Raw genomic sequence first — 27,489 nt, forward strand, 5'->3', positions numbered from 1 at the left:
AAACCAAGTCTCTCAACTCCTTTTATAGAAAATATTTATTGGTCCAGTAACAGCAGTGAAGAAGTGACTGTGGCCGCCAGCTGACATGATGCCCCAAAGCCCCCTGCCTGGCTGACAACCCCTATCTGGGTTGTGGTGGGATCTTTGGATAGGTGAGGGAGTTTAAGCATCTGTTGGAGCGACAAGGGAGGTGGAGCTGGGGAAGCGGAGGTGGTGAGCTATAGGGCCCCTCTCCTCACGACAGGCAAAGGTACCTGGGAAATATTTGGGTTATGAGCTTCCGTGCTGCCCTCCGTCTCGAGGGTATGGCTGGAGCCCTGTTTGGGGGCATTCATCTGGACTCGGCCCTATTCCTGAACCCCCTGTGAAAGCGCTGTGGGCCCAGAGGAGGACTGGCACCTGCGCAGAGGCCCCTATGCCCCTGCCAACACCCTGCAGGGTAACTCCGCTGTGGGTCTTCAGCAGATGAGGAAAGGCTGGGGGGGGGCATGCCTTCCAGTGCACACACGGAGAACGGGGGGGGGGGCAGAAAATGTTTCCAGTCAGAGACACCCTCCCTTCCCCGGGACAGGGCAAGAGGGATCCAAAGCTATTTTGGAAACTTTTGGCCACCCCCCCTCACCCCATGGCACTAACCAGGAGCAGAGGAATACCCCCTCTCCTGAGCACTAGCCACCTGTGCAGCTCCTCCAGGGACTGCAGGACGAGGGGGGAGGGGTGGGCAAAGGGTCCTTTCACCTGCACCACCTTCCTCCCTCCCCATCCGGACAAGTAATAAATATTCCCCACCCACCCCAGCTCAGGCTCGGCTGCGGGGGATGTGAAGGCAGTGGGGGGGCTGCCCTGCAGGTGCAGTGCCAGGGGGGCACAGGCAGCGGTAGGAGCCATCCAGGTTGAGGCAGCGGCCACCGGAGCAGAGCCTGGTCACCTCCCTGCATTCGTCAATATCTGCAGAGAGGAGAGAGATCGCATTAGGCCGCCCTTTGGCCAGGAAAGCCAGGGTCAGCCTACCAGCTGGGGCGGTAGCAAGGAGAAGGGGCCCCTCACCACGGCAGGCCATGTGGGTCAGGTCGAGGCGGTAGCCCTCATTGCAGGAGCAGGTGAAGCCGTCGGCGACTTGGACACACTGGCCGTTCTCACAGCCACTCAGGATCCCACACTCCTCAGCCGGGAGCCCTCCAGTGCCTCCAAAATGGCCTGCTGATAAGAGACCAAGAGACACAAGCAGCTTCCCTTTTGCACTGACATGGCCCAAGACCCCCACCCTGCTTCCCCCTCCTCAAAGCTTCCTCTCCCAAAGGCCCCTCTTCCTTCCACCTGCACATGCTGTTTTGCAAACATACAAATGATAACTCCCACCACCCCCTTTGTCACCCACTCACGGTAGTCTTCGCTGGCCCGACTGGGCCGTTCAGGATAGGAGTGCCCCCGGCCATGGGACTGGTAGTGCCAGTCTGAGTCAGGGGGGCTACGAGGCTGGTGTCCACCCTGGGGGTCCTCGGCTGGGCTCTCCAGCTGCACATTGCTATAGGGTGCATCGTCCAGGCCAGTTGCTTCATAAGGGGATGATGGTCCATAGAGTGGCTCGCGAGGGAGAGCGTCATAGCTGGGCAGTAGAGGGCCAGGCTGTGCCAGGGGATCGTAGACATCAGGGCCATAAGGCATAAACTCTCCTCCACCGTATTCGAAGGGTGCCCCCAGGCTGCCTAGCCGCCCCAACCCATAACTGGGGCGCTGGAGGACATTGCACAGGGCCTCAAAGTCATCTGGGGAAAGCAAAAGGGTGGGGTGGGGGATTAGGACCAACCGAGCATAGCTTTGCAAAGCTAAATGCAGTCTAAATGCAGGGTCAGATGTTCTCCAGAGGCCCCCCAGGAGGGCGGTGTAGACAGGCTGTTGAGCAAAGGAGACCATCTTCTCCAGAGGAAATGTCCCAAAGAGTGCCCCACTCCCCAGAGCCTCTCCTTGGTATTGAGAGTCACAAAGCTAGAAAAAGGACAGGAGACCCCCAGGAAGAATTCAAACCCCAGCTGGCAGAGCTGCATCCCCAGCACACAATATGGGGTCTGAGCGGGCACCCAGAAACCCTATTGCATCAAAAAAGCAATAGGTCAAAAAAGGTCAAGATGGCTTCCAGCTCCTAACCATGAGGATGGACGGCATAAAAGTTTAATAAATACATAAATAACTCAGGCACCTGGGAAACAGAAACACTGCTGCAGTTCTTCCTTCCCAGTGCCTGGTGCTCCTTTCCCCTTCCCTGTTCAGGAGCCAGCAAGGAGGGGCACCTCCCCGCTCCTGGATGGAAGCAAGGCACCTACCTGAGTCCCGGGCTGGGCACAGAGCGCAGTTCATGCTCCAGGCCTCCCCATAGAGACAGCAGCATTCTGTGTAAGTCACCTGACGGTCCAGGCGGGGTCGACGGCACACAAGGTCCGGGCCCACCTCCTGCCAGCATACGGCCAAGTCCTCATCTGAGGGGTGGGAGCAGAGATTGCCAGGGTGATCCCCCCAAAACTGAAGCTTGTGTTGCAATCTGTCTCTCAATGCCCCCCCCCAAGACTGGGCCAGAAGGGGGGGCAATACAAACCCAAGCCATGGCTCTCATTGGTCACGCATCGGCGCTGGGAGGGGTCCAGCACCAGGGGAGCAGCACAAGAGCAGTAATAGGAGCCAATGGTGTTGATGCAGTGCCCCCCCACGCAGGGCTCAGCTTCTTCATCTAGACACTCATCGTTATCTGGGGCGACAAGGACATCGGTCAGTCTCGGGCCACAAGCAGCTCAGGAGCAGTGCTGAGGGGGAGGCAGTGCTCACCAATGCATTCCAGGTGCTGCGTCTCATAATAGTAGCCGTTGGGGCAGTAGCAGGAGTAGCCAGGGATCTTGTTCACACAAACCCCGCCCTTGCACACCTGGGAGCTGAAGAGGGCACACTCATCCACATCTGTATAGGGACACCAAGTTGGGCATAAAGGCAAAAAGTGAATATCCCTACCCCACTCTGTTCCATGTGGGTACCCAGCCCCATTTAACCTTGGCCGCATCCAGACCCCCCCATGTGCACACCTGTGACTGCTGGGACATTTCTGATGAGGACAGTAGCGTATCCACTGCCGTGAGGACACAGAGCCCGGAATTCAGCTGCAAGGAAACAGGCCACCTGTCAGCAGCTGCCCAATGGGCCCCCAGCCCACTTCCTGGCCTCAGTCTAGGTGCAGGGGTGGCTCGGCCACAGGGGAAAAAACATCACTCTTTGCAAGCACTGCTGCTGCTGCTGGAGCTCCCATCCAGCAGCCCCATAGGTTCCTCCGGAGGGGAGGGAAAATGGCCGAGGCCAGGAAGACCCACAATGGGGGGCTGCTGACAGGCATTCTCAAGAGCACCTGCAACCTTCCCGGTGCCCCCAACTGCAAGGCCGCACCCACTTCGATTCCCATTCGGAGCACAGCTCTCTCCCTGCCCGATTCCTATTAGATTCTTAGAAGTCATGAGCAAAGCCTGGCAAAGCCTCTTCCAGAGAGTGGAGACCAGAAGGCTGCTTGCAATAGAATTGTAACTATTTACAGCTAAAATTGTATGCCTTTTTCTTTTGTTGCATTTTTTCATTTAAAAAACGTTTTATATGGATGTACTTTTACGTTTGTGTTTTTCACCATTTCTCTGTCACTAAAAGTAGCAAAATAATAAGATTTCCATAGTGGGGGGAGCACGGGCAAGATTCTGTTCCTAGAAGTATTCCAATCCACGGTTCCTTTGCGCCCCCCACCCACACCACAGCCTCTGCCAGGAGGCCCCATTGCCGCCTCCCAGCCTTACCTGTCCCCAAGGAGGGGCAGGCCTGGAGGTGGCAGTCAAGGCCCCACCCGTGGCCAAGGCTACAGCAACACTCCTGGCGGGTGGCATTCCTGGACAGAACGTCTTCACATGCCTGGACAGTGTTTGGGTCATAGTAGCACTCGCGCCGCAGGCCATCACCATTCTCCGACTGCGCAACATCTGGGTGCCTGGGGAGGGCTGGGGGACGAGCTGTAGGACCGAGAAGAAGGATGGAAACCCCCCCCCCCGGTTCATTCAGAGCGTTGCCCCCAAAGTGTACCCTCCCCATGCTGGAGGGCCCCAGGTGGTCCAAAATGCAGCTGGCAACCCACCTGGCAAGATCACGTCTGTCCTGCAGTTGCTCTGCTGCTGGGGGCTCCAGTTCAACAGGCCAGCTTTTACCTTTAAAGCCCTGCAGGACCCCCCACCCCCAACCCACCTGGCCTTGGCTGACCCAATTTGATCTGAGGCGGTGGGGTAGATGCGTCTTCCCAGCAGCAGCCTCTAAAATGTGGCTTCCCGAAATAAGGGATGTTCTCAGCCCCTCCCCCTTTCACCTGTCATTCCACAGAGCATTTGGGGCTACGATCATGGCTCACCTTAGCTACTTGCCTGACGGTTTTCAATTGTTATATTGTTATTGTGTAACATTGAGTGCTCCCTTCGGAAATGGGTTCAGAGCAGTCTACCTCCAAGAGCCACCCAACTGGGAGGGCTGCCTCTGCTCTCTGGGTGGGTGTTCAGAGGCATCTGCCTGGCCTCCGAGCCTCTCAACTGGGCCAGTTGCAAGTGCTCTATGCTGACCCAGCTCCTGTAGGGATTCCCTTTTCAGCTAGGATCTCTGAGGTTCACCTACCTTCTCTCCCACAGGCTTCTCCCCCCAGTTCCAAGCTCCCCCCCCCAGTTCTCACCAGCACCAGGCAAAGCAATGCAGTGGCCAGTCATGGGGTCAAACTCTTCCCCAGCTTGGGGGCAGATGCACAGGAAAGAGCCTTCCACGTTCTCACACGGTGCTGTTCCACACACCCCGTGTAATGTCTCACACTCATTCACATCTGTGAGGAACGGATGGAAAAAGGTGCCACTGGGATCCAGGCCTCCCCCTCCCTCCCCCTCGACTTCTCCCTTTAGTCTATCCCAGGGCCTCCATCCCATGCTCTGCTGCCGGCCACATACCTAAGCAATGCCGCCCATCCCTGGCACTTTCATAGCCCTGGTCACAGATACATTGGAAGGAACCAAGCAAGTTGTGGCAGATGGAATGGGCACCACATGCGGAACTGTTCTGACACTCGTCCACATCTGCAAGGGTCACATGCACCCACTCAGAAGAGCTGTGATCCCTTGGTGGGTCGCTAAGTTGCAGAGGCCACCATTCTGGGCCTTTTCCTCCTGTCCACGGTCCAAATCCCATGGATGTCCTTACCTATGCAGTCCCCAGCAGCAGTGGCTTGGTAGCCTATCTGGCAGGTGGCCACACAATGGTAGGAGCCCACTGTATTCTCACATCGCTTCTCTCCACACAACCTGGACTCTTGGCATTCATCAATATCTGAAGAGGGAGCCACCGGTTGGCAGAGGTGCAAGGCGTAATCAGCAGGAAGCAAAGCTGAACCATCCCATACAGAGGGAGGGTCTTCTTGGACAAAGCTCCCATGCTGACACTGTGCAGCAGATGCCTAGAACCAGCCCAGGGTTGGGGAAGGAGACACGGAAAGTCCATCAGCAGCCAGCCCTTTTTGCACAGCCCTGGCAGAACTCACCAACACAGTCTCCCATGGCACTGGTTCGATAGCCGGCCTGGCAAGCTACAACACAGCGGTATGAGCCAGCCGAGTTTTCACAGCGCTGTGCTCCACAGAGGGCTGCCCCATACTCCTGGCATTCATCGATGTCTATGGGATGCAGGAAGAGAGGAAGGCTCAGGAGGAGCTCCTTGTCCCCTGTGGAGGGCTCAGAATTCCAGGGACCAAACCCTGCTCTAAGCATCCAAAGGGCTAACCAACTATGGTGGAGCCTCCCAGGATGAGCCTCTGGGGTCCCCAGGTCCCCTGCAAGGGAAACAACACTCTGCAGGGGCTTTGCAGCAGGGAGAGGTTCCAGCACGGTGGAGTGGAGGGGGGGCGGCAAAGAAACTCTTGGTTTGTGGTTCTCCTTATGGGGCCCACTAATGCTGTCAAGCAGGGGAAGGCCATATCAGGCAGACTTGTAGCGTGTGCTTATCATGGCCAATGGCCAGAGACTCCAGGGAGCCACAGTTCTCCTGTCTCACAGCTTCAACCTAAGTTCTGACTTTCCCCTCTCTCAATCTTGGCAGTCTGACAGTGACAAAGCTGCTTCCATCCCACAGCCCCTGAGACCAACTGCTGAGAGGCTGCAACAGAAAACTGCCACTCACCCACACAGGAAGCTTTGCTGGGTGCACTGCGGGTACCGGGGGGGCAATAACAATCAAACGAGCCTTCAGTGTTGGCACAGTGCCCCCCAGCACATACTGTAGCGCTGAGGCACTCATCAACGTCTGTGCAAAGGTCAAAGGAGAGGTCAGCAGGGCGAATCCCATGGCGGTTCTGAATCTCACCCACACTTGGCATGCACTCATTGCCCCCCAGTTGAGACTGCAGGGCTCTTACCCTCACAGGAGGTCCTGTCGGGGGCCGCAGTGAAGCCCTGGGTGCACAGACAGGTGTAGGAGCCCTCAGTGTTGAGGCACTCACCCCGTGGGAAGCAGAAGTTGCCCTCCAGGCATTCGTTAACATCTGGCAGTGGGGAAAGATGAGTTGGCACTGTTCTTGCCAGTCTATGCCTGGAGAGAGCTCAGAAAGAAGCTCAGCATGGGTCTACAGGAAGGCAACAGCCCCTGTGTCGGGCCTCGGCAGCCCGACACACGAGGGGGGGACCCTCCACCCCCCCGGCACACCCGGCTTCCCTCCCACCGATCCCACCTGGTAACGGCATGGCCCGGAGAGCCCAGAGGCCCGCGACGCTCCTCTCGCCGCCTCCGGACGCGTCGCGGCTCCTCCCGACCCCACCTGAATCCAGCATGGCCCGGGGAGTCCAACGGCCCGCGACGTTCATCTCGCCGCTTCCGGACGCGCCGCGGCTGCTTCCTGCGCCCGGCGGCGCGTCATCCAGGGGCTCCCCGGCGTGGAAGGCTCCGAGTCCCAAGCCTTCTCTTCTGGCGCTTCCGGATGCGCCGCAGCTGCAGCCCTCGCCTAGCGACGCGACGACGCGCGGTTCCCCGGCTCGTGAGCAACGGACCCCGGACTGCAGCCTGCCTGGTGGAGGCCTGAGCCGACTTAATGACTCTGCGGCCTGGGGGGACTTCCTGGCTGCGCGGAACGGTGTGGCAACGCTGTTAGGGGATGGGTCCCTCCCCCCTGCGGTGTCCGGGTGGCTGGGTGACAGGGGGCTTCGGGGGTGGGTGCAGCAGGGAGTGGGTGAGGGAAAAGGGCGCGGTGGTGGTGACACGTTGGGGGAGCCTTACCTGCCTGAGCGTCGGGCGAAAGGCTTTGTAGGGGAGGGGTGGAGAAGTTATAGGGAATGGGAGGGCGGAGGCTTGTTTGGGTGGAGTTTGGGTGGGGTTTTTGGATGTGTATATAGCAGCGTTGGATGCAGATAGCAGCCAACGCTGGCTTTGTTTCTCGTTGCGGCTATTGCTCTGAAGAATAAAGTGCTTCTAGACTGCAGCAGAAGTCTCTCGTTCCTGTGTTCGGCATCTACCCTGTTCGTTGCAGGACGAGCTTTGACAGAAAGCCAGCGTTGCACTAGCGTTGCGGCCCTACTGCCTTTCAGCTGTGTTCCGTTTGTGTGCCATGGCGGAGGGTGTGCAAGGGGCCGCGTTGGAGACTGCTTCGGAGGAGGCTGGTGTGGCTGGGCCGGAGGTGACAACCCCTGTGGAGAGGGACGTGGAGGACGTCCAACCTGTTGTGAGGCCCAAAGTGCGGGACGTGCAACCAACAGACCCTGCGGTGGAGTCCCAGGGCGTTAGTAGCCAAACCCAGGGGGGAGAGTGGTGGCTGAGCTCCATCCTGGGGCGCACGGGGCTCGAGCAAGGACGAACGGCCCGACCCGGTGGGGCTCCACTGGGTTGGAGGGAGCGTCGGCTTACCGATGATGATGGCGAGGAATACAGCTATTCAACTGCACCCGGGAGCCAAACTATGGATGTGCTGCGCGAAAGGTTCGGAGAGGTCGGGGCACGTGACGGCGGTTCCTGGGGAGCCATGGCCCCTGAAGAAGACACGGGACAGTGGTCCCTTGGGGGGGCACCCAGTCAGTCAGCAACGTCCCGTTTTCGACTGGCTAGCCCAAAGTTCAAGGTGCCTGGGGAGGGGGGCGTTCGGGCCCCATCCACACGAGCACAAGGGGGGCGTGAGGCTTGGCCGACGCCTGACCGGGGCCCTGGACGTCCCGCACCCAGGTCGGTGGGGGTGTCCCAGGCTCAGACCCGTCCACCTGTTGGGCATTGGGGACCGGGCGTGGTGTGGGGACCCCCACCGCTCACTACAACCTATGATGGGCATCCCGACCGCCTGGCCATGTTCCTGGGGCAGGTGATTAACCATCTGGACGGGTACGCCCATACCTATCCATCACAGTGGGCGATGGTGGTGGCGGTCACCGCGTGCCTTCAGGGCGAGGCTGCAACCTGGGCAGCGGACCTCTACAGTGACCACGCCCGCGAGCTCGGGGACGTGGGGCTGTTCTTGGAAGCCCTACGCGTCCGCTTCGAAGACGTATCCCGCTTACATCGCGCGGAAGCCGAAGTGTTAGCCATCAGGCAGCGAGGACGGCCGGCAGAGGAGTACGTGCTTGAGTTCCGCAGGGTTGCGGGCAGGCTACGCTCGTGGCCCGAGCGCTTGCTGGTGCACCACTTCCGGGCCGGTCTTGATGGAGCTCTCCGGCGGGCATGTGTGGTGCGGGGGGTTCCAGCACGGCTTCCGGACTGGTTCCGGGTGGCGGTGGAGCTGGACGTTGGGTTGCAGGATACCCGGGGCAGACCAGCAGTGGCCCCTGGAGCCTGGAGGACCCCGGAGGGGCCGAAGACAGAGAACCGGAAGCCCGTGGCGGTGGCGACACGACCCGGGCCCCCACCGGCGCCCCGTCCAACAATCCGCTGTTTCCGCTGCGACCAACCGGGGCATCGGGCGGTGGACTGCCCGTTACCTCCGCCGCGACCGGGGCCCAACCCTCCGGAGGCGCGGGTCTCGACCCCCAGAAGAGCTGCAGACCGCTCCAGAACAGCGTACCAGGTGGCCGACAAGACACCCCGAACATCGACACCGATACGTCCAGCGGGCCCGGCGGATGGACGAACGGACACGTCCGATGGCTCTGAGGATCACGAGTACGAGGAGGACCCGATGGTAAGCGCTCCGGTGTGTCCTTTTGTGCTGCCTGTGGTGTTGATCAGCCCACGAACGGGTGAGAGGAGGGAGTGTAAGGCTCTGATTGATACAGGCAGCACACGCTGCCTTATTAGCCTGATGATGGCAAGGGAGGCCGGTATTCCCCTTCAGCGGCTCCCCAAACCTATCCGATTTCAGCAGGTAGACGGGTCCCTTTTGGGTGGAGCACCCATTACGCATGTAACGGCACCGGTGAGGATGGAGTTGGGTACACACTGGGAGACTCTCCGGTTTGTTGTGGTGCCGTCTATGACGGAGGCAGTCATCCTGGGGCTTACGTGGTTGGACAAGTGGGGCCCCACAGTTTGGTGGGAGGGGGGATGCCGACACCTCCGCCTCGGGACAGGGCCCCAGCCTCCTGAAAAGCATTCCTTCCTGGGTCCGGAGGGGGTTGATGGGCCAGAGGGGGCCGCAGGGGTGGGCACCGGGCTTGAGACACAGGTACCACGGGAGTACAGCGATCTCGCAGATGTCTTTGATGAGAAGGAGTGTGACGCCTTGCCACCCCACCGCCCCACGGACTGCGCTATTGAACTGGAGCCAGGGGCAAAATTGCCGAAACCCCGCATGTACGCAATGGCACCCCGGGAGATGCAGGAGCTCCGTCAATATATAGACAAGAACCTGCGGAGGGGGTTCATCCAGCCTGCTCGGTCCAGGATGGCGGCCCCTGTCCTGTTCAGAGAGAAGAAAGACGGGACCCTGAGGCTGTGCGTTGATTATCGGGGAGTCAACGCGGTATGTGTGGAGCACTTGTACCCCCTCCCTTTGGTGAAGGACCTTTTAGCTCATTTGGCTACGGGCCGGGTGTTCACCAAGTTAGACCTAAGGGAGGCGTACTACCGTGTCCGGATAAAAGCCGGTGATGAATGGAAGACGGCTTTCAATTGCCCGTTGGGGAGCTTCCAGTTTAGGGTAATGCCGTTTGGCCTGCAAGGAGCCCCCGCGGTATTTATGCAGTTGATCAACCAAGTCCTGCACGACCATTTGTACCGGGGGGTCCTTGTCTATCTTGATGACATCCTTATATATACGTCCACGCTGGAGGAGCATGTCGCCTTAGTGCGGAGTGTGCTGACCAAGTTGAGGGACGCCCGGCTATATGTGAAGCTGTCGAAATGCGAGTTTCACAAGCCCCGGCTGGACTACTTGGGATATCGTGTGTCCTCCAACGGGGTGGAGATGGACCCGGGGAAAGTGGAGGCTATCCAACAGTGGCAAGCCCCACGGACCCGGAAACAGTTGCAGAGTTTTCTTGGCTTCGCTAACTTTTATCGGCAATTTATTCCACATTTCGCTTCCATCGCCCTGCCGCTCACGGACCTACTGCGGACTAAACAAACGGCAACGTCGCCGCGGCCAGGGCAGAAGCTTGCGTGGACCACTACATGCCAGCGGGCTTTTGAGGCGCTCAAGGCGCAGTTTGCCAGGGAGCCCGTTCTGCAACACCCGAACCCTGGCCTGCCCTACGTAGTTCAGGCTGATGCAAGCGACGTGGCTGTTGGAGCTGTTCTTCTGCAACGGCATGCAAAGGGAGGTTTGCGGCCCTGCGCGTACGCCTCCAAGAAGTTAACGACCGCGGAGAGGGCTTGGGCTATCTGGGAGAAAGAGGCCTTTGCGGTCCGCTGGGCCCTGGGGACTTGGAGACACCTTCTGGAGGGGGCTAGCCAGGAGTTCGAGGTTTGGACGGACCATAAAAACCTGGAAGCCCTGCAAACACCCCGCCGACTGTCCCCGAAACACGTACGGTGGGCCCAGTACTTCCAACGCTTCCGGTTTCGCCTCAAGTATGTGCCTGGGGGTAAGAATTTCCTGGCGGACGCCTTGTCTCGGCTACCGCAGTACGATTGCCGGAAGGAGGAGGTAGTGCAGGCACTGGTACCGCCGCCCCGCCCGGTGGAGGAGACGGAGCACAGGGCCAACACCGTGACAGACGATTTCCTGCGGACATGTAGGGGAGCGTTGGCGACCGACGACTGGATGCGGGCGCACCCCGACACCCTCACGTTGCGGGATGGTTTAGCTTGGCACGGGGCCAGGTTGTATGTGCCTGCAGCGGCACGAGATCAGGCACTTTTCCAATGCCATGACGCTAGGCAGGCAGGTCATTACGGGTTCGTGAAAACCCTGCATCTGGCCCGCCGCCAGTTCTGGTGGCCAACCATGAGACGGGACATTGAAAGCTATGTGCAGAGGTGCCGCATTTGCGCAACCACTAAGCCCTCTACCAAGAAACCGGCAGGCCTCCTGCAACAGGTGGCTGACCCCGTACGACCTTGGCAGGACATCGCAATGGACTTTGTGGTTGAGTTACCGGAAAGCAGGGGATATAACGCGTTGTGGACAGTTATAGACCTGTTCTCGAAACAGGCCCACTTCATCCCCTGTAAGGGATTGCCCTCGGCCCGTCGGTTGGCCTGGCTGTTTGTTCAACATATCTATCGTCTCCACGGGGTGCCACGACGTATCATCTCCGACCGTGGGGTACAGTTTACGGCCCGGTTCTGGAGGGAGTTCGTGCGTTATATTGGAGCGACACAAGGTCTGAGCTCGGCGTACCACCCAAGCACGAACGGAGCCGCAGAACGTGCGAACGCGGCGGTGGAGCGATACCTGCGCTGTTATGTGTCATACCAACAGTCCGAATGGGTGGACTTGTTATCCTTCGCGGAAGTTGCCTACAACAACGCAGTGCATAGCAGCACTGGGTTCTCCCCCTTTAAAGTGGTATCTGGTTATGAGTTCGTTCCTATCGCAGGGTGCGATCAGGGGGCCCCGGCGTCCTGCACACCTGGGGCGTGGATGCACCGGTTGGAGGAGGTGTGGGGGGTAGCTAAGAAGGCGTTAGAGCAAGCAGCAGAGTCATACAAAGAGCAGGCGGACAGGAAAAGACGGCCATTTGCACCTCCCAAAGTAGGTGATCTCGTCTACCTCTCTACAAAATACCTGCGGCTGCAGGTGCCATGTAGAAAGCTAGGACCCAAGTACCTCGGACCCTTTCGAGTTATACAGGTAGTCAATCCCGTCACCGTCAGACTCCGGCTACCTCCCCTACTTGGAAAGATACACCCCGTTTTCCACAGCAGCCTGCTGAAGCCTGCTACGACCGCCTCTGCAGCGGCAGGGGAGGGTGGCCCGGGACCTGTACAGGGCAGTCACTACGAGGTACAGGAGATCCTGGACTCCCGGAAACGAAGAGGGCGGGTGCAATACTTGGTGCTCTGGAAGGGGTACCCCATGGAGGAGGCCACCTGGGTACGGGATGAGGATGTGTGTGCACCACGCCTTCTCCGTGCCTTCCACCGGAAACACCCGGGGAAGCCGGGGGAGACCCCGGGGGGGACAGTTAACCATGTTACGGATTGCTCACCTCTCTCTCCTTGCTTTCCAGGTGGGCCCCTGGTAGAGGGGGCAGCATGTCGGGCCTCGGCAGCCCGACACACGAGGGGGGGACCCTCCACCCCCCCGGCACACCCGGCTTCCCTCCCACCGATCCCACCTGGTAACGGCATGGCCCGGAGAGCCCAGAGGCCCGCGACGCTCCTCTCGCCGCCTCCGGACGCGTCGCGGCTCCTCCCGACCCCACCTGAATCCAGCATGGCCCGGGGAGTCCAACGGCCCGCGACGTTCATCTCGCCGCTTCCGGACGCGCCGCGGCTGCTTCCTGCGCCCGGCGGCGCGTCATCCAGGGGCTCCCCGGCGTGGAAGGCTCCGAGTCCCAAGCCTTCTCTTCTGGCGCTTCCGGATGCGCCGCAGCTGCAGCCCTCGCCTAGCGACGCGACGACGCGCGGTTCCCCGGCTCGTGAGCAACGGACCCCGGACTGCAGCCTGCCTGGTGGAGGCCTGAGCCGACTTAATGACTCTGCGGCCTGGGGGGACTTCCTGGCTGCGCGGAACGGTGTGGCAACGCTGTTAGGGGATGGGTCCCTCCCCCCTGCGGTGTCCGGGTGGCTGGGTGACAGGGGGCTTCGGGGGTGGGTGCAGCAGGGAGTGGGTGAGGGAAAAGGGCGCGGTGGTGGTGACACGTTGGGGGAGCCTTACCTGCCTGAGCGTCGGGCGAAAGGCTTTGTAGGGGAGGGGTGGAGAAGTTATAGGGAATGGGAGGGCGGAGGCTTGTTTGGGTGGAGTTTGGGTGGGGTTTTTGGATGTGTATATAGCAGCGTTGGATGCAGATAGCAGCCAACGCTGGCTTTGTTTCTCGTTGCGGCTATTGCTCTGAAGAATAAAGTGCTTCTAGACTGCAGCAGAAGTCTCTCGTTCCTGTGTTCGGCATCTACCCTGTTCGTTGCAGGACGAGCTTTGACACCCTGACTGAGCCCAGCCCTGGCAGGAATGTTCCTCTGATGTGTGGCACTCACCCATGCAGGAAGCACCCCCCACGCCCTCCGTCCGGTACCCTCGGGCACACTGGCAGCGGAAGGAGCCCTCTGTGTTGAGGCAGCGCCCCTGAGGGCCACAAGGCAATCCTGCTGCTGCACACTCATCAATATCTGTAGAAGGAGTGTGCTGTCAGTGGTGTGCCTGTGCTGCCCCCAGGCCTCCCCCCTCCCCGCTCTCCTTGCGCACCCAGGCACTGGTTCTCCGTCAGGCTGGCCCGGAACCCAGCAGGGCAGAGGCAGCGGTATCCACCGGGCACATTCTCACAGCGCCCAGAGCCACAGGGCGGAGGGCTTTGCAGGCATTCATCAATATCTGTGGTGCACAAAGGAAGAGGCTACATCACAGAGGGTCCCGTCTCTAGTCTCTGGTTGCCTCTGAATAAAGCCTGCAGAAGCGGCTCCCTGGGAGGTTTGTGTGAACAGGTTGCTGCCGTTCCCCGAAACACAAATGGGACAGCCCATGGGGCAGCTTCTCCCCAGCCCCCTGACCTGCACACAGAGTCCCCAGCGGGTTCGGCTGGTAACCGATGGGGCAGTTGCAGCGATATCCACCCAGCAGGTTCTCACAGCTCCCAGGTTGGCAGAGGGAGGGGCGCTCTTTGCACTCATCCACATCTGGAAAATCACACAGTGACTTTGTGCCCAGGCTCCTCCCTGCCTCCTTCACTCATTCAGCCCCCCAGCAGAAAAGGAGGCTCTGGCCAGGAGAGCCCAACTGTGTGTGGGAAGGGAGACCCACACTTAGAAGAGCTTTAAACCCTATCAGCAAAGGGAGTGTGATCTTGGGCCACCCGCTCTCACCCTGACATTGGCTGTACCCAAGGGAGCAGGCACAGAGGAAAGTCAGCCCATTTGACTGGGGGTGGGGGGGGGGGTTGGAAGTACCCATCTACATCTGCAGCCAAAGAGAAGAGCAGCCATAATGGCAAAATACCCCCAGATTCCTCTGCATGAGAAACATGTTTCAATGCCTCCTTGCCTTTGTGTACTAGTAGAAAAGTGGGGGAGGCAGAGGAGAAGAGCTGGTGCTATTGGCTGGCAAGCCTCCCACCCCCACCAAGGCCCCACCCCCATTACCTCGACATTCGGCACCAGAGGGGTCGGGCTGATAGCCACTGGGACAGGAGCAGCGGAAGGAGCCCAGGGTGTTGAGGCAATGCCCACCTGCACAGGGTTGGGGCACGTGGGCACATTCATCAACATCTGGAAGGGAAACCAGGCAATGAGAGACACGGGTGCACAGGAAGGGCAATTCCTTTGAGGGCCAAAGCCTCTGGAGCCCCTACCATGGCACTCTATGCCGGAGGGGTCAGCTTGAAAGCCTGTGTGGCACCTGCAGCTGAAACCACCCGGGGAGTTCTGGCAATGCCCATTGGCACAGGGGTGCGGACTGCCGCGGCATTCATCCACATCTGCAGAGAGAGAAGAAGGGAATCCGGATGGCGGGAAGGTGGGAAGGCAAGAATAGCCCGGCGGAGCCCTTGATCTGCTCCTCTGACCACCTACCCGGGGGGGGGAATTCATGCTGCAAGTCCACATGACCATCAGAAGCCCTGTCTTTTGGGAGGCCTTGTTGAGGAGGTGAAGACCTGCATGCCATCACAAAGGTCGCTCCCCTTGGGTTTGGGGGGCCTCATTCTCCAACTCACCAACACAGTGGGTGCCTTGAGGGCTCAACCAATAGCCACGCTCACACACACAAGTGTAGCCCCCCTGGCGGGGAATGCAACGTCCTGGCCCGCACATCTGGGGGTGTCGCTCGCACACCCCTCTCCCAGCCTCTGGGGAAACATGGCACAGGGGCCTGGTCATTTCTGGGCTCTGGCCTTCCCCCCGTCCCTCTCCTCCAGCCCCTCCTCACCTGGCATAGCCCCACAAGAGGCTCAGCCCTACCTTCTGTACTTGGTGCAGCTGGCCCAGATCCAGGGGACCGAGTGGGCCAAGGAAAGTGCTCCAGAAGTGTAGTGGGAGGGGCACTCCAGACAGCTGCAAACCAGAAAGAGCTGGCATAAGGAAGAGGGGAGGGGCTGCCTTGGAGACACACCCTGGCCAACCTGGTCTGGGGGAATTCCCTCAGACTCACTTTGGGAGACCGCAGCTCAGGTCAAGAGAGTGGGGGAGGCATATCCAGGAGTTCAATGACAGCAGTCCATCAGCCCCACCCCGAAGACATACCTACAAGGGCTGGTGCTGCTGTTGTCCGAGGCACCTGGGGGGGAGGCCTCTGCCTCCCATGCTGATGGGTGACTGGCACCCTGGGGGGGTCCTGGCCAAGGAAGCGAGTGTCGAAGCGGAGGTCAGAGGCAGAGTAGTGATAGCCGGGCCCGGCTGGACAGATGTCCTTGAATCCCTCTGGCAGGAGAGCAGCAGCAGAAGCAGCACGTCAGGGAGAGGGCAAAGTGCCCACCCCCACCCCCTTGCCTTTACTCCTGCCCCACTGATAAACTTCTCTTGCAGTAGAGCCCTGGGTGCCCAGGCAGGCCTCACCCGAGCCGAAGGGCGGGCAGTGCTGGCAGGCCCAGCCCCAGGCCTTGCCCACTCGGCTGCAGCAGCAGATCTGCTTGGTGATGTTCCGGAGGGTGGGCAAGGAGCATCGGCCATCCCGCAGGACACGGAAACAGGGGGCTTTCACCTCGGAGATCACGTGGTGGGCTGGGGAGAAAGAGAAAGGCTTAAAGCAGGGGGGGCAGCTTTGGCTTGCTAGCAGTCCAGGGGGTGGCTGCCCCCCCCAACCCCACCTGGGGCAAGCCCAGCCTCATTGTGGCTAGGATACGCCGGGGAGAGTGGCTGTTTGCTGTGCAGCCTTAAAATCCTTCAACCAGTCCCCAATATAAAATTTTGCTGTATCTTAGATAAATTTGCATTCAGCTCAGATCAGTTGGTTGCATAATTTGTCCAGTTTTGAATAAGTAGTTGAAGATTTATTTCTTAATATCTGGACACAATTTCTGATCGATTATACATTTTGTACAACCCTGTTGTTCATACCAAAAGCCAATGGCCTGCAGGTGGAAAATATTGCTTTCTCAGCAGTCTGATTTTACTTCCCTCTCTTACACACTTTTGTGTGAATTCTTCAAACCAACCAAATGTGAAACAAGATTTTACTTCCACTCCACTCTTTCACCCTTTAAAGGTAAAGGTAAAGGTTCCCCCGCACATGCGTGCTAGTCGTTTCCGACTCTAGGGGCCGGTGCTCATCTCCGTTTCAAAGCCAAAGAGCCAGCGCTTGTCTGAGGACGTCTCCGTGGTCGTGTGGCTGGCATGACTAGACGCCAAAGGTGCACAGAACGCTGTTACCTTCCCACCATAGTGGTCCCTATTTTTCTACTTGCATTTTTACGTGCTTTCGCACTGCTAGGTTGGCAGAAGCTGGGACGAGTAACAGGCGCTCACTCAGTTACGCGGCACTCGGGATTCAACCCGCCAAACTGCCAACTTTCTGATCGACAAGCTCAGCATCCTAACCCACTGAGCCACTATGTCCCTTTAAAGGTAAAGGTTCCCCCGCACATGCGTGCTAGTCGTTTCCGACTCTAGGGGCCGGTGCTCATCTCCATTTCAAAGCCGAAGAGCCAACGCTTGTCCGAGGACGTCTCCGTGGTCATGTGGCCGGCATGACTAGACGCCAAAGGCGCACGGAACGCTGTTACCTTCCCACCGGAATGGTCCCTATTTTTCTACTTGCATTTTTACGTGCTTTCAAACTGCTAGGTTGGCAGAAGCTGGGATGAGTTTCCTCCATGTTACCTTCGATGGATAGGGGAGGGCAGCATCGACCCACCTATACCTGCCTGCCTGAGGAGAGCCCCCCCCAACTCCACCAGCTGTCCTTCCAGGCTGGTCTGGACTTCCAGATGGAACCATTCCACACACTGTCCCACCGCTCTCCCACCCCTCCTCCCTGCCTTTCCCTGGGGCCGAACTCACAGATGCAGCTGCTGCGGGAAGAATCAAGGATGTAGCCCTCATGGCAGACACAGGCAAAGCTGCCACGCGTGTTGGTACATTCCCCATTGTGACAGAAGTTGCCCTCCTGGCATTCATCCACATCTGGTAAGAGGGAGAGAAGGTCAGAAGGGCAGGGGGAATCAGCTGGGTGGGCTACCCCCACCTGCAGGTCCAGCATCTCAGCAAGGCTCCCTGCATCCCTTGCAGCCCACCAACCCTTCCCGGGTGGCCTTGCCCACTCACCCACACAGGAATTATTCAGCCGCACAAACCCTCTGGGGCAGCCCACCACATTCCTTCCAACTGGCCCAGAAGCTCCTGTAGGGAGACAGCTTCAGAGAATGAAAGACCACCCCGTTCCCCTTTCCTGAGTGACCGCTGCCCACCCACCCCTCACCCACAGACAGGGCTGCTTGGGAGATGCGGAAGAACAACGGGGGTGGGATCTCCAAGTAGGGAGGCAAGCAGCAGGCAGAGCCAAGAAGTGCACGTGGGAGATGAAGATCTGGGTAAAGAATTGGGCCAGAGGAAGCCAGCTGGATATCAGGCACCCCTGGGCAACAGGAATCCCCGGCTTTCAGCTATCTTACCCACATCACCATCAGCACAAGGCAGACAGCCGTGAACACCCCAGGCGACACCGGACCCACGGCAGCAGATCTCTCGCGTGCGCAGCCCCGGCAGGGGGACACTGCACTGAAAGGGCGAGGCAGCAGGCAGTTAGGCAATGCCCTGATCAACCCAGCGACACCCCATTAACCTTGCTCGCTCCTGGCAAGCGAGGAGAGCGCAAGGTGTGAATTCACACAAGCATGTCTGCGTATAGCCAAAAATCCACCCCTGCCACCCTTTGGGATGCAGGCTGAGAAACAGGAGCCTGAGCAGCGCGCTCACTTCTTCCCAGAAACTTTTCACCCTCTCAAGAAGGAATCGGTCGCGCAAAGTTGCACTCTTGCGTGGTTCTGCCTGGGGCGTGAAAATAGACTTGTGTGCGCTGCAGCTGGTCGGAGAATTCAGCAAAGAGAAGCTGAAATGTGGGGCACCTGCGGAAGCCTTCCTTGCCTGCCTCCTCCCGCCCTCCGCTCTTCCCCGCCGCTCCCGCCTCCCTCGCTGGAAGGGCAGACAGAAGCCTCCGGCGTCTCTGAGCAACTTGCCTCTCTCTGTGGGCGCGGAAGGGGAAGAACGACGCGCTTGGCAAGGGAAGACGCGGACATCTGACCAAGGCAGGCTTGACCCGGGCCAGCGCCCGGTCGCGGCCGCTCCGGTAACAGCCGAAAACAGTCGCCTCCGCGAGTCCTGGCCAGAGCGCAGCCCCCGTTTCCCCGGAAGGCTTTTCAGCAGGCCCGGCGCCCGAGCAGGCTTGTTCGACAGCCGCCCCAGCCTACCTCTTCGCCGTGCAGCCGCTGGAAGCAGTAGCCGAAGCCGGAGGTTTCACCGTACCCGCCTTGGGGATCCCGGCGGCTGCTCTGAGCCAACACGCCGGAGAGGGCTTGGCGGGAGGACGGGAGGGCATTGGGGTCGCTGGGTAGCAGCTCCTCGCTGACTCGCTCCACCTGGTGGATGGTGACCGATGCCTCCGGCGGGTGCTCCACGTGCACATTCACCAGCGACGCCATGCCTGGCGGGAGGAGACGCCGGTGGGGGCCCAAATCCGCCAGTCCTCTCTGCTGCCCAGAACGAGCTTAGCCCTGGCCACCAGGAAAGGCCCCCCTGCCTGCACCCTGGGCAAGGCCCTCCCCTGGCCCTGAGGCCCCCCCAGTCTGCAGGTTCTCTGGTTAGTTGACCTGCCTCTCCTGCCCAGGGCCCAGGAAGTTGTTGCTGTGACAGTATTATTATGATTTATTGGATTTATATGGCTGCTCATCTCACCTAAGAGACTCTAGTAAGCTCACAACATGTAAAAAAATCCAAGAAAAATAAGTGAAAAACTAATATAAAGCTGTCCATAAGAGGGAAATCAAAATGCATCCTATCTCAGCTCAGTGCAGCCTTTGCAAGCTGGCCCCACTTTTGTTGGGCCCACAGCCTCAGTGGCAGAGCCGTGTCTTCAGAGCCTCCCTAAAGGCCAGGAGGGGCGGAGGCTGCCTAAAGTTCAGGGTGGGATGGGGATGATGCTCCTCGGGGTGGCTGCCACTGCAGAAGAGGCTCTTTGTAGAGGCGACCCTGACATGCAGGTCCTGAGGGGAGAGTCTGAGGAGGGGGCCCCCGTTTCTTCTCCTAGATCCCTCTGTTCCTTCAACTGAGGGGTCCAGCTCTTAACTGCCCTGGCAGTGATGCACCTTGCTCCATACAGCCATGGGCAGGGGGATGGCCCTGCTTTTGTGCCTTCACCTGGAACATTTGCACACAAGCAAACTTTCACAGCCATTTCTGTCTCTTCTTGGTACCTTCACAGTCTGATTCTCACTTGCTCTCCCTGCCCTCCAGGCTTCCTTACCATCTCGCTCGTATTGGTGGTTGGTGATTGGGAGGGTGTGCACGGACTGCTGCCGTCTGATCTCTGGCTCCCACTCAGTCCCAGGGTGAGCAGGACCTTGTCCCTGGCTGGGGTGAGGAAAGGCCGGGATGTGGCAGAACTTGCCGGTCCAATTGGGGGGGCAGAGGCATTTGTCCTTCTTGAGACAGACTCCCCCATTTTGGCAGATGAGGGGACACAGGACTGTGGGACAGAGAGAACATATGAGTGGGAGCAGAGGCAGAAGCTCAGCTCACCCAAGCTCACTGGCTTCTCAGTGGAAATGCAGGCCAGGGATTGCAACAGCAGGCAGCCTGCCTTTGTTTTTCACCCCCACCTGGTCAATGAAGCACCTTCCCAGTCTGACCCTATTACCCCCTCAACTGAACCTTTTCTTCCCAAGGAGAATGAGCACAGGGGAAGCAGAGTCCACAAACGTCACAAAGAAGGGGGAAGGGGAAATGGGCCTATTCTCCGAGGCAGAGGTCCCCAACCTTTTGGGCGCCAGGGACCGGTTACGTAGCGAGAGGTTTTTCCGTGGACCGGAGGGGGCGTGGCTTTGTGTGCTGCCTGTATCCCACACAGGGCTTTGCTTGTTTGTGTGGCCCGGTTGCTTGCGGACCAGTACTGGTCCACAGACTGGGCGGTTGGGACCCCTGCTCCAAAGCACTTGCAGGCAGGAGAAGAAGCAACGGATGGAAACTAATCAAGGAGAGAAGCAACCTAGAACTAAGGAGGAATTTCCTGATAGTGAGAACAATTAACCAGTGGAACAATCTGCCTCCAGAAGTTGTGGGTGCTCCACCACTGGAGGCTTCTAAGAAGATGCTGGACGGCCATTTGTCTTGGAATGTCTTGAGCAGGGGGTTGGATTAGATTAGAAAACCTCCAAGATCTCTTCCAATTCTCTTATTCTGTTACTCTGTTGTTATTCCGTTGTTCTGTCCAGGGAGAGAAAGGTAATGCAAGGAGGGGGAGAACTCGGCTCTTCCTGATCCCTTCCCTTGGCTGCCCTTACTCTGAACAAGCAGCCTGGAAAGGCATTCTGTCCCCGAGACAACCTTTGCTGAGACCGATGGATTTCAGTCCTTTTGATTTATCGGCGGGATATTTGCATGGCTCTCCAGCAGGAGGTTAGCAGAGACCTGGCCGTGATGGCTGAGGGACTGAGCTCCAGGGCCCTGGCAGAGGGCCTTTGGGCTTTTTCTGCCTCCCCATGGCGATCCACAGGGAAAGAAGCAGCAGGTCACAGATCCTTTCCTCTGGGGCTGCCTGGACAGGGACGTGAGCCCCTCCTGCCTGCCGAAGCCCCCCAGGTCAGAATCCTTCCAGGGAAAGAGTGGCCAGAGGAGGGACAGATCTGATGCCATGAAACAAGAGCAACTGGCAGCTCTGCAGGAAGAGCAAGCTGAGGGGGCAGGAAGGGACGTCCGGCCCAGATCACTCTGCCACACTTGAACCTTCTTCCTCTCTCTTCAGGTAGGCATCTTCTCCACCTGGGGAGGGGGATGCCAAAGGCTACCTCACCCCCATGTGTGGAGCAGCTGCTGCAGCAAGCAGTGAGTGGTGCGTGACCCTGGACCACTGGCCAAGCCCCTCCCTGCTGTGCTCCCACCCACACCAGGCCTGGGTAGCATCAAGTGGAACAAACTGCACAACAACTGGAAGGGAGGAGACTGAAAACAACCCCCTCCCTCCCTCCCCCCAACGCCCCCACACACGATCTCAAGCTAGAGGCCATTGCCTTTCTGAGGGGAACCGAGGCTCGCTGGGGGCAAGTAGTGGGCCGGACAAGTACTTGGGGCCCAGAGTCCTTTCTTGGTCCAAGGCAGCCACCGCCTCGCTCCTTCTCCGCAACTTTGGCAGGACTGGAGCCAAGGCAGACTGGCACCCAGCCCAAGGCAGCTGGTCCCATCTGGTGGTGGCACAATGCCAGCCTCTTGTTTATGCTTTCATTTTCCAGCTCCGGATCCTAAAAAGGCTCCAGTAGGACCTTGGTGTGGGATCGAGCCGCTGGAGAAAGAGCTCGTGGGAGAATGGGGACACAGTCAGGTGGGGACCGAAAAGAGGTAGCCCAGCAGACAGTTCCGTGCCTCTGTCCCAGATTTCCCCAACCCCCCCAGCACCCCCCTGGGAGGAGAGGAAGGCCAGCCCACCTTGCAGGCAGCTACCTGCTTCCAGATTGCGAGAATGGCCTGCTCCTTCCTTGCCTCCTCCCGTTACCCAGGGGCAAGGCTCTCAGTCACCTCCTGCGTCTGCCCGGCAAAGTCACGACCAAGCAGAGCCAAGAGCCTGGCCCGGGCAGGGGTACAGAAGATTCCCATCCAGGGGCAGCTCTGTGGTCAGGGCCGCTAGCTGCTGATCTCTGGGCAGAACCTTGCCTGGGAAACAGGAGGGGCGCAGAGGACCAGGCACCTGCCAAGCAGTGGCTGAGGCTGAAAGTAAGGCAAGACACCCCCAGAGGGCACCTGACCAAGCAGCAAAAGGGAAGGAGGGTGTGCACGGGGGGGGGGGGGTTGCACACTGAAGGGAGTCAGGGCATTCCATTCCCCCAACCCAGGATATGGGATGTCTGCTTGCCCCCCTGCCCTCCCTCCCCTCCCACCTTTGACTAGTGTGGGCAGGTCTCTTATCAGGGGCCCATCATCTCAACCCAGAAGCCAATGGCTGGGACCGTCAGCCCCCCCCCCCCCCGGTACTCACAGACTCGGAATCCAGAAGCCCCTTCCACTGCCCTGGCGTTCTCCCCACTGTACAGAGTGGTAGCGTTGCCCTGCTCACATCGGTTAATGCAGCGCCCGTTGCTGCATTGCCTGTGGCAGATGGTGGGGGTGAAGAGGACCTTGATCTGCTGACCCTCCCCAGGCAGAGGGGAGAAGCCAACCACCAGCAGCAGCACAGCCAGCAGGAGATGGTGGATGAAGCCCATGGCCCCAAGCTGATCAGGGAGCCACAGCTCCAGACAGGCTGCAGGCAGGGAGGGCTATGCACCCACCATGGAGAGCACACAGACCCACCCGCTAATTGGAAGCAGCAAGCTTGGGGTGGGTGGGCTGCAAGCCAACAACAATGTTTACAAGGGAGCACGGCCGCCAGGAACAGGGTTAACTCTTAGCTGCTCTCCACAAGCCTGGAGGAACGAGCGTCCTTCCTTTGCCCCCCCAGTGCAGAATGGCCTCCCTGCCCCCTCCAGCAAACACAGCATGAGGTGCCAGCAGACAAGTTGACTCTGCTGAAGTCCCTCAAGTTGTTCCTCTCTGCAAACATCTGCAGCAGATGCCTCAGTAGATGTGCTCTCCCATGAAAGCCACCCACTCTCCTCCACTGCGGCTTGCTCGTAGGGCCCTCACTCTGCCTTGGGCTGGTTCACGCTGCTTCCAACTGCTGTGTCTCCCCCGCTGACCCCCCCACCACCAGGGCACCCCCCCTCAGCAGCTGCTTTCTGCCCAATCTGACTGGAGCACTCCTGGCTCCTCCGAAGAGGATGCCCTGCCCGTCCCGTATTTCCCTCCATTCCCCTCCCCTCCTATCTGAAGGGTGAAGCCTGGAGCCCCCCTGTTTCTCTGTCCCATTTCTGCCAACTCTTTTCAGCCTGGAAGTGCAAGATTTGAAACTGGTTTCTAAGTGCAAAGCCCCCCCCCCATTTCCTCTCCCCAGCTGTTGACAGACACAGGGCTGCTTTGTCTTGGATGTCTGACATGCAAAATCTTTCTTCTCCAATAGCTGTTCCTAGAAGAAAGATCCCGCCTTTGCAAATCTCCCAGCAGGCACCATTTGGGAACAGGGCAAACATCTGTGCCAGCTGGACACGCACCGGCTGGTCATAATGAGTTTGTCTTGTACTCTAAGCCAATTCTCCATCCCCCCCATTCCCCCCCCCCCGTCTGCTTGCTGCCTTCTCAGACATCAAGAGGACCTGGGAATGCTCATTCCAGAAAAATGGGGGACACTTGATCAAAGGGGAAAAGGGGGGACCTGGAGCAGCAACAGAGCTGTCTTGGGATTTATGGAAGTTTCAAGGGAGGGCAAAGTAAATGTCTCCCCCACCCATCCAAACATTTGAGTGTGGAAAGCAGAAAAATACAGCAAGAGGAGGTGGGGCTTCCTGGTGGCCTCCCCAGGGAGGAAGCAGCCTGTGGGCGGTGGGGAAAGGAGCAGCACCCGCTCTCCTCCTTCCAATGCAGCTTTGCATGACATCATCTGGAAAAACCTAGCCAGGGGTGGAGAGGGTGGGGGGGGCACAGAACAACTGCCAGACCCTGAGGGGTGGGGACTAAGCTGGACATGGGAACTCTTCTGAAACTTCCAGATGGGGGGAAGAGGGTTGGAGGCATCTGCAAGTCCCTTGCTCCTTTCTACAGAGAGAGAAGCCGTCCCCACCCCACCCCCCAGGCCTCTCTTGCAGAGGCATCTATCCTGCTCAGCCCAGACTGGCAACTGGATTGTTTGGGACCCTAAAGGGAAGCTCCAAACCCTCCTTGGATGGCCCTTCCCTCAAGGCAACAGCCCCCGCAACTCTCTTCAGAAGGTTTTCCAAGGGCTGGAGTCCCCTCCTGCCTCCTGCCTCTCTCCAGCTGCAAACGTAGGAGCCTCCCCAGGGACACGGACCCTCAACCCACCTGACCTTTATGATGGACTTCTTGCTAGGAAAGCCGGGGATGCTGGCTCCTGATGGTGACCACTGAGCTTCCCAGAGCGATTTGAGGCCATGTGCTGTGGCTGAATGAGTGACCCCTGCCTTTCCCCCACCTTGGAAGAGAGGACCTGCTCCAGATGCCCCCTTCTGCTTTCAGCCCAACAGCCTCCATGCAGGCCAGGCTGCCCGCCCTCAGACCGCTGCCCCTTGTCTGCTTAGCCCTCCATTTTGCCCAGGGGCTGTGCTGCCACCTGACCAAGACAATCATCTCCCAGCCAGGTCCTGATGCTTTATTCTCCACCTGGCCTATACTAAGACCTCTTTTTGAGAAGCAGTTACATGCAACGCCCACCAGAACATCTGCATCTGAAAGAACTCAAGGCAGGGCATACCACGCCATTCTTTTTTCAAAAAAGATTATTCTTCCCAGCATGAGCAGATCTAACATGGATTCCTCTATTCCCACTCAGGGGGAAAAACCTTTTGCGTATGTTCCCAGTCTTCCAGGGAAGAAGGCAGATTGCATAACTTATACATCTTTATTACAAACTATCAGTGCTAACCTCTTGAGGGTTCACTCATGAACGCCCTTCCGCCTTGACAGTAACTGTTGGCCTCTGCAACTTGCAAAAAGCCACCATTCTCCCAGTTCTTTCTGCAGCTCTACAACTAACACCCTCACGTAACAGCTCAGGGACAAGTGTCATTCCCAACAACCTTGACAGCTCCGCTCTCTGCCACCCCACTCACTTCTGACATTTCCCTCACCTCTGGGGCCATTTCCAGGAGGCCCTTTTCTCTTTGCAGAGCTCCTATGTCATTTGCTTGAGCCCCTGTATGGCCATTCTTGCAGCTGTTTGGATGGGGGAAAGCCCAACTCAGGAAGGCCAGCCAGAGGTTTGCCCAAAGTTTTCCTTCCCATCAGCACTAAATGAAGGCTGTGTGGCATGCTTCAGCCATGCCCTTCCCTGGGACCGACTTCTTCAGGCGGTCAGATTTGAAGAAGGGTGATCCAGAGGATCTTAAGAGGGTGATCGTCCTATGACTAGAATGTAAAAAGTACCTGGCATATTTTTCAGATTCCACATCACCCTCTGGGACCACAACGTCAATACTCGGCTCTTTCCAGAGGTTGTTGAGAGCAGCGTTCTTCTACCAGCAGACCAGATATTGCCTCCTGTCTCTGGGACCAGAGTAAGTGCATTACTGCAGCTGTGCGGAAGCATCCCAAAGCAGGCAAATCTAACTGGGAAAGGGCAAGAATGGGTCTACTGTGGGAAAAGGCTGCCAAGACAAGAACAAGCGATGGGTCAGGGAGAGGGCAATGTTCCTCACCATCTACCTTGCGGTCTTCTCTCACAAGATGAACTGCATTCAGATGGACCTCAAAGGAGAAGGTGACTAAACTCGGGCTAATGAAAGGCATAATTATGGAGCACCAGCCTATTGTGAGGAGCTGGAAGCCTGCAGGGCCAGATCAGCTGCATCTGAGAGTCCTGAAGGTCATCACCTCGGAGATCTTTCTGGGATCTTTCAGAAACCATGGACGACAGGCGTAGCCTGGAAAAAGGCTAAGGCTGCTCCCTAGTTTCAGAAAGGGGGAGAAAAGAAGCCCTCAGTCACTATCCATGTTTCCCTGGAAATAAGACTGGAACTTATTTTTTTTGCCTCCAAAAGAGGCACCAGGTCTTACTTTTGGGGGATTTCTTACTCCCCTCCGGCACCAACAACCCCACCCAGCTGGCCCACATCTTCTTGGGCCAAAGAAGCAGCTTCGTGCTGCAGCTGTGTTCCAGCCTGCATTTTGCAGTCAAGCCTTTCCGGAAGGCCTCTGCAGACGAGTACCGAGCTATGGATTCAATCCATAGATCCGTCCTCAGCTGCAGATCTCTTGCAGAACCGGGCTATGGATTGAATCCATAGCTCGATTTGCGGCTACAGTGGCCTTCTTGGAAAGGCCTCTGACTGCGACATGCAGGCCTGGCTGCAGAAGATGCTGCAGAAGCAGTGGGTTGGTGAGGAGAGGCCTGGCTGCAAGGTAAGTCGGTGCGGGGCATGTGGGGCAGATCCACACACCCCACCCCCACCCTAGATTGATTTTTAGGTGTGTGCCTTGCCCCAAAACTAGGGCTTATTTGGGGGGTATGGCTTATATTAATGGATTTCCGAATATTAATATTAATGGATTTCCGAATATTCTGAACGAGTGTGTGGCTGGGCAGGAGCCAGAGTCTACCAAGATTAAATCATGCCAAGGGAACCTGATTGCTATTTTTGCTAGAGTGACCAGTTGAGTTCAAAACAAGGTGGCACATCTTGATGTAATCCAAGCATTCAGACCTTTCTCATGTAGTTCAAGGACAGAAGGCAAAAAATATGGGCTGGATTACACTAAATCCATCAGACAATATCCATCAGCTGCCCGTGGAACTTAGGACTGCCCCCGACCTTCGTTCATTTCGCCGGGACCTGAAGACCTGGCTCTTTGAGCTCCCCGGCCCAGGCTGAGAGTTTTTAGTTTTTAATTGGGGTTTTATTCTGAGATTAAATTTAATTGTTTTTAATTTTTGTATCACTGTTTTAAGTACCCTGTAAACGGCCCTGAGTCCTTCGGGAAAGGGCGGTATATAAATCCAATAAAATAAATAAACAAAATAAATCAGAACTGATTGAGCTGGCTGACGCAACAAGTGCACACCAAGGGCTCCAACTTCCAGTTTAAGCCTAATGCTGTTCAACATATTTATAAATGACTTGGATGAGGGACTAGAAAGTACAATCATTGAATCTGGGATAAAACATGGAGCAAGCACCTTAAAAGGGGTACCAAGACGCAGGT

The 27,489-nt window shown here is 58.0% G+C and overlaps 1 protein-coding gene and 1 long non-coding RNA gene across 2 annotated transcripts; both read right to left on the minus strand.

The window, feature by feature from the left end:
- Window positions 1–17: 17 nt before the first annotated feature.
- LTBP4 (latent transforming growth factor beta binding protein 4) lies at window positions 18–22,943 on the minus strand (the record flags this gene model as incomplete). The annotated part of the gene is made up of 29 exons (XM_081335103.1): window positions 18–948; window positions 1,048–1,200; window positions 1,383–1,766; window positions 2,322–2,474; window positions 2,591–2,740; window positions 2,818–2,946; window positions 3,069–3,143; window positions 3,819–4,028; window positions 4,730–4,873; window positions 4,995–5,120; window positions 5,245–5,370; window positions 5,582–5,713; window positions 6,217–6,339; window positions 6,452–6,577; window positions 13,588–13,719; window positions 13,796–13,921; window positions 14,098–14,223; window positions 14,686–14,811; window positions 14,895–15,020; window positions 15,258–15,389; window positions 15,502–15,594; window positions 15,784–15,960; window positions 16,096–16,260; window positions 17,539–17,661; window positions 17,803–17,877; window positions 18,150–18,255; window positions 18,945–19,177; window positions 19,997–20,218; window positions 22,718–22,943. 29 exons carry the CDS (start codon window positions 22,941–22,943, stop codon window positions 800–802), a joined length of 4,368 nt encoding a protein of 1,455 aa, XP_081191229.1. The 3' UTR covers window positions 18–799.
- A 2,208-nt stretch (window positions 22,944–25,151) lies between these two features.
- On the minus strand, window positions 25,152–26,034 carry LOC308672010. The gene is made up of 3 exons (XR_014027329.1): window positions 25,986–26,034; window positions 25,714–25,896; window positions 25,152–25,503 (listed from the first exon to the last, which is right to left on the minus strand). It is a non-coding gene; the product is annotated as an uncharacterized lncRNA (long non-coding RNA).
- Between the last annotated feature and the right edge of the window lie 1,455 nt (window positions 26,035–27,489).

The sequence above is a fragment of the Vipera berus genome (assembly GCF_964194415.1).
Source record: "Vipera berus genome assembly, chromosome: 9".
Taxonomy (NCBI): Eukaryota; Metazoa; Chordata; class Lepidosauria; order Squamata; family Viperidae; genus Vipera; species Vipera berus.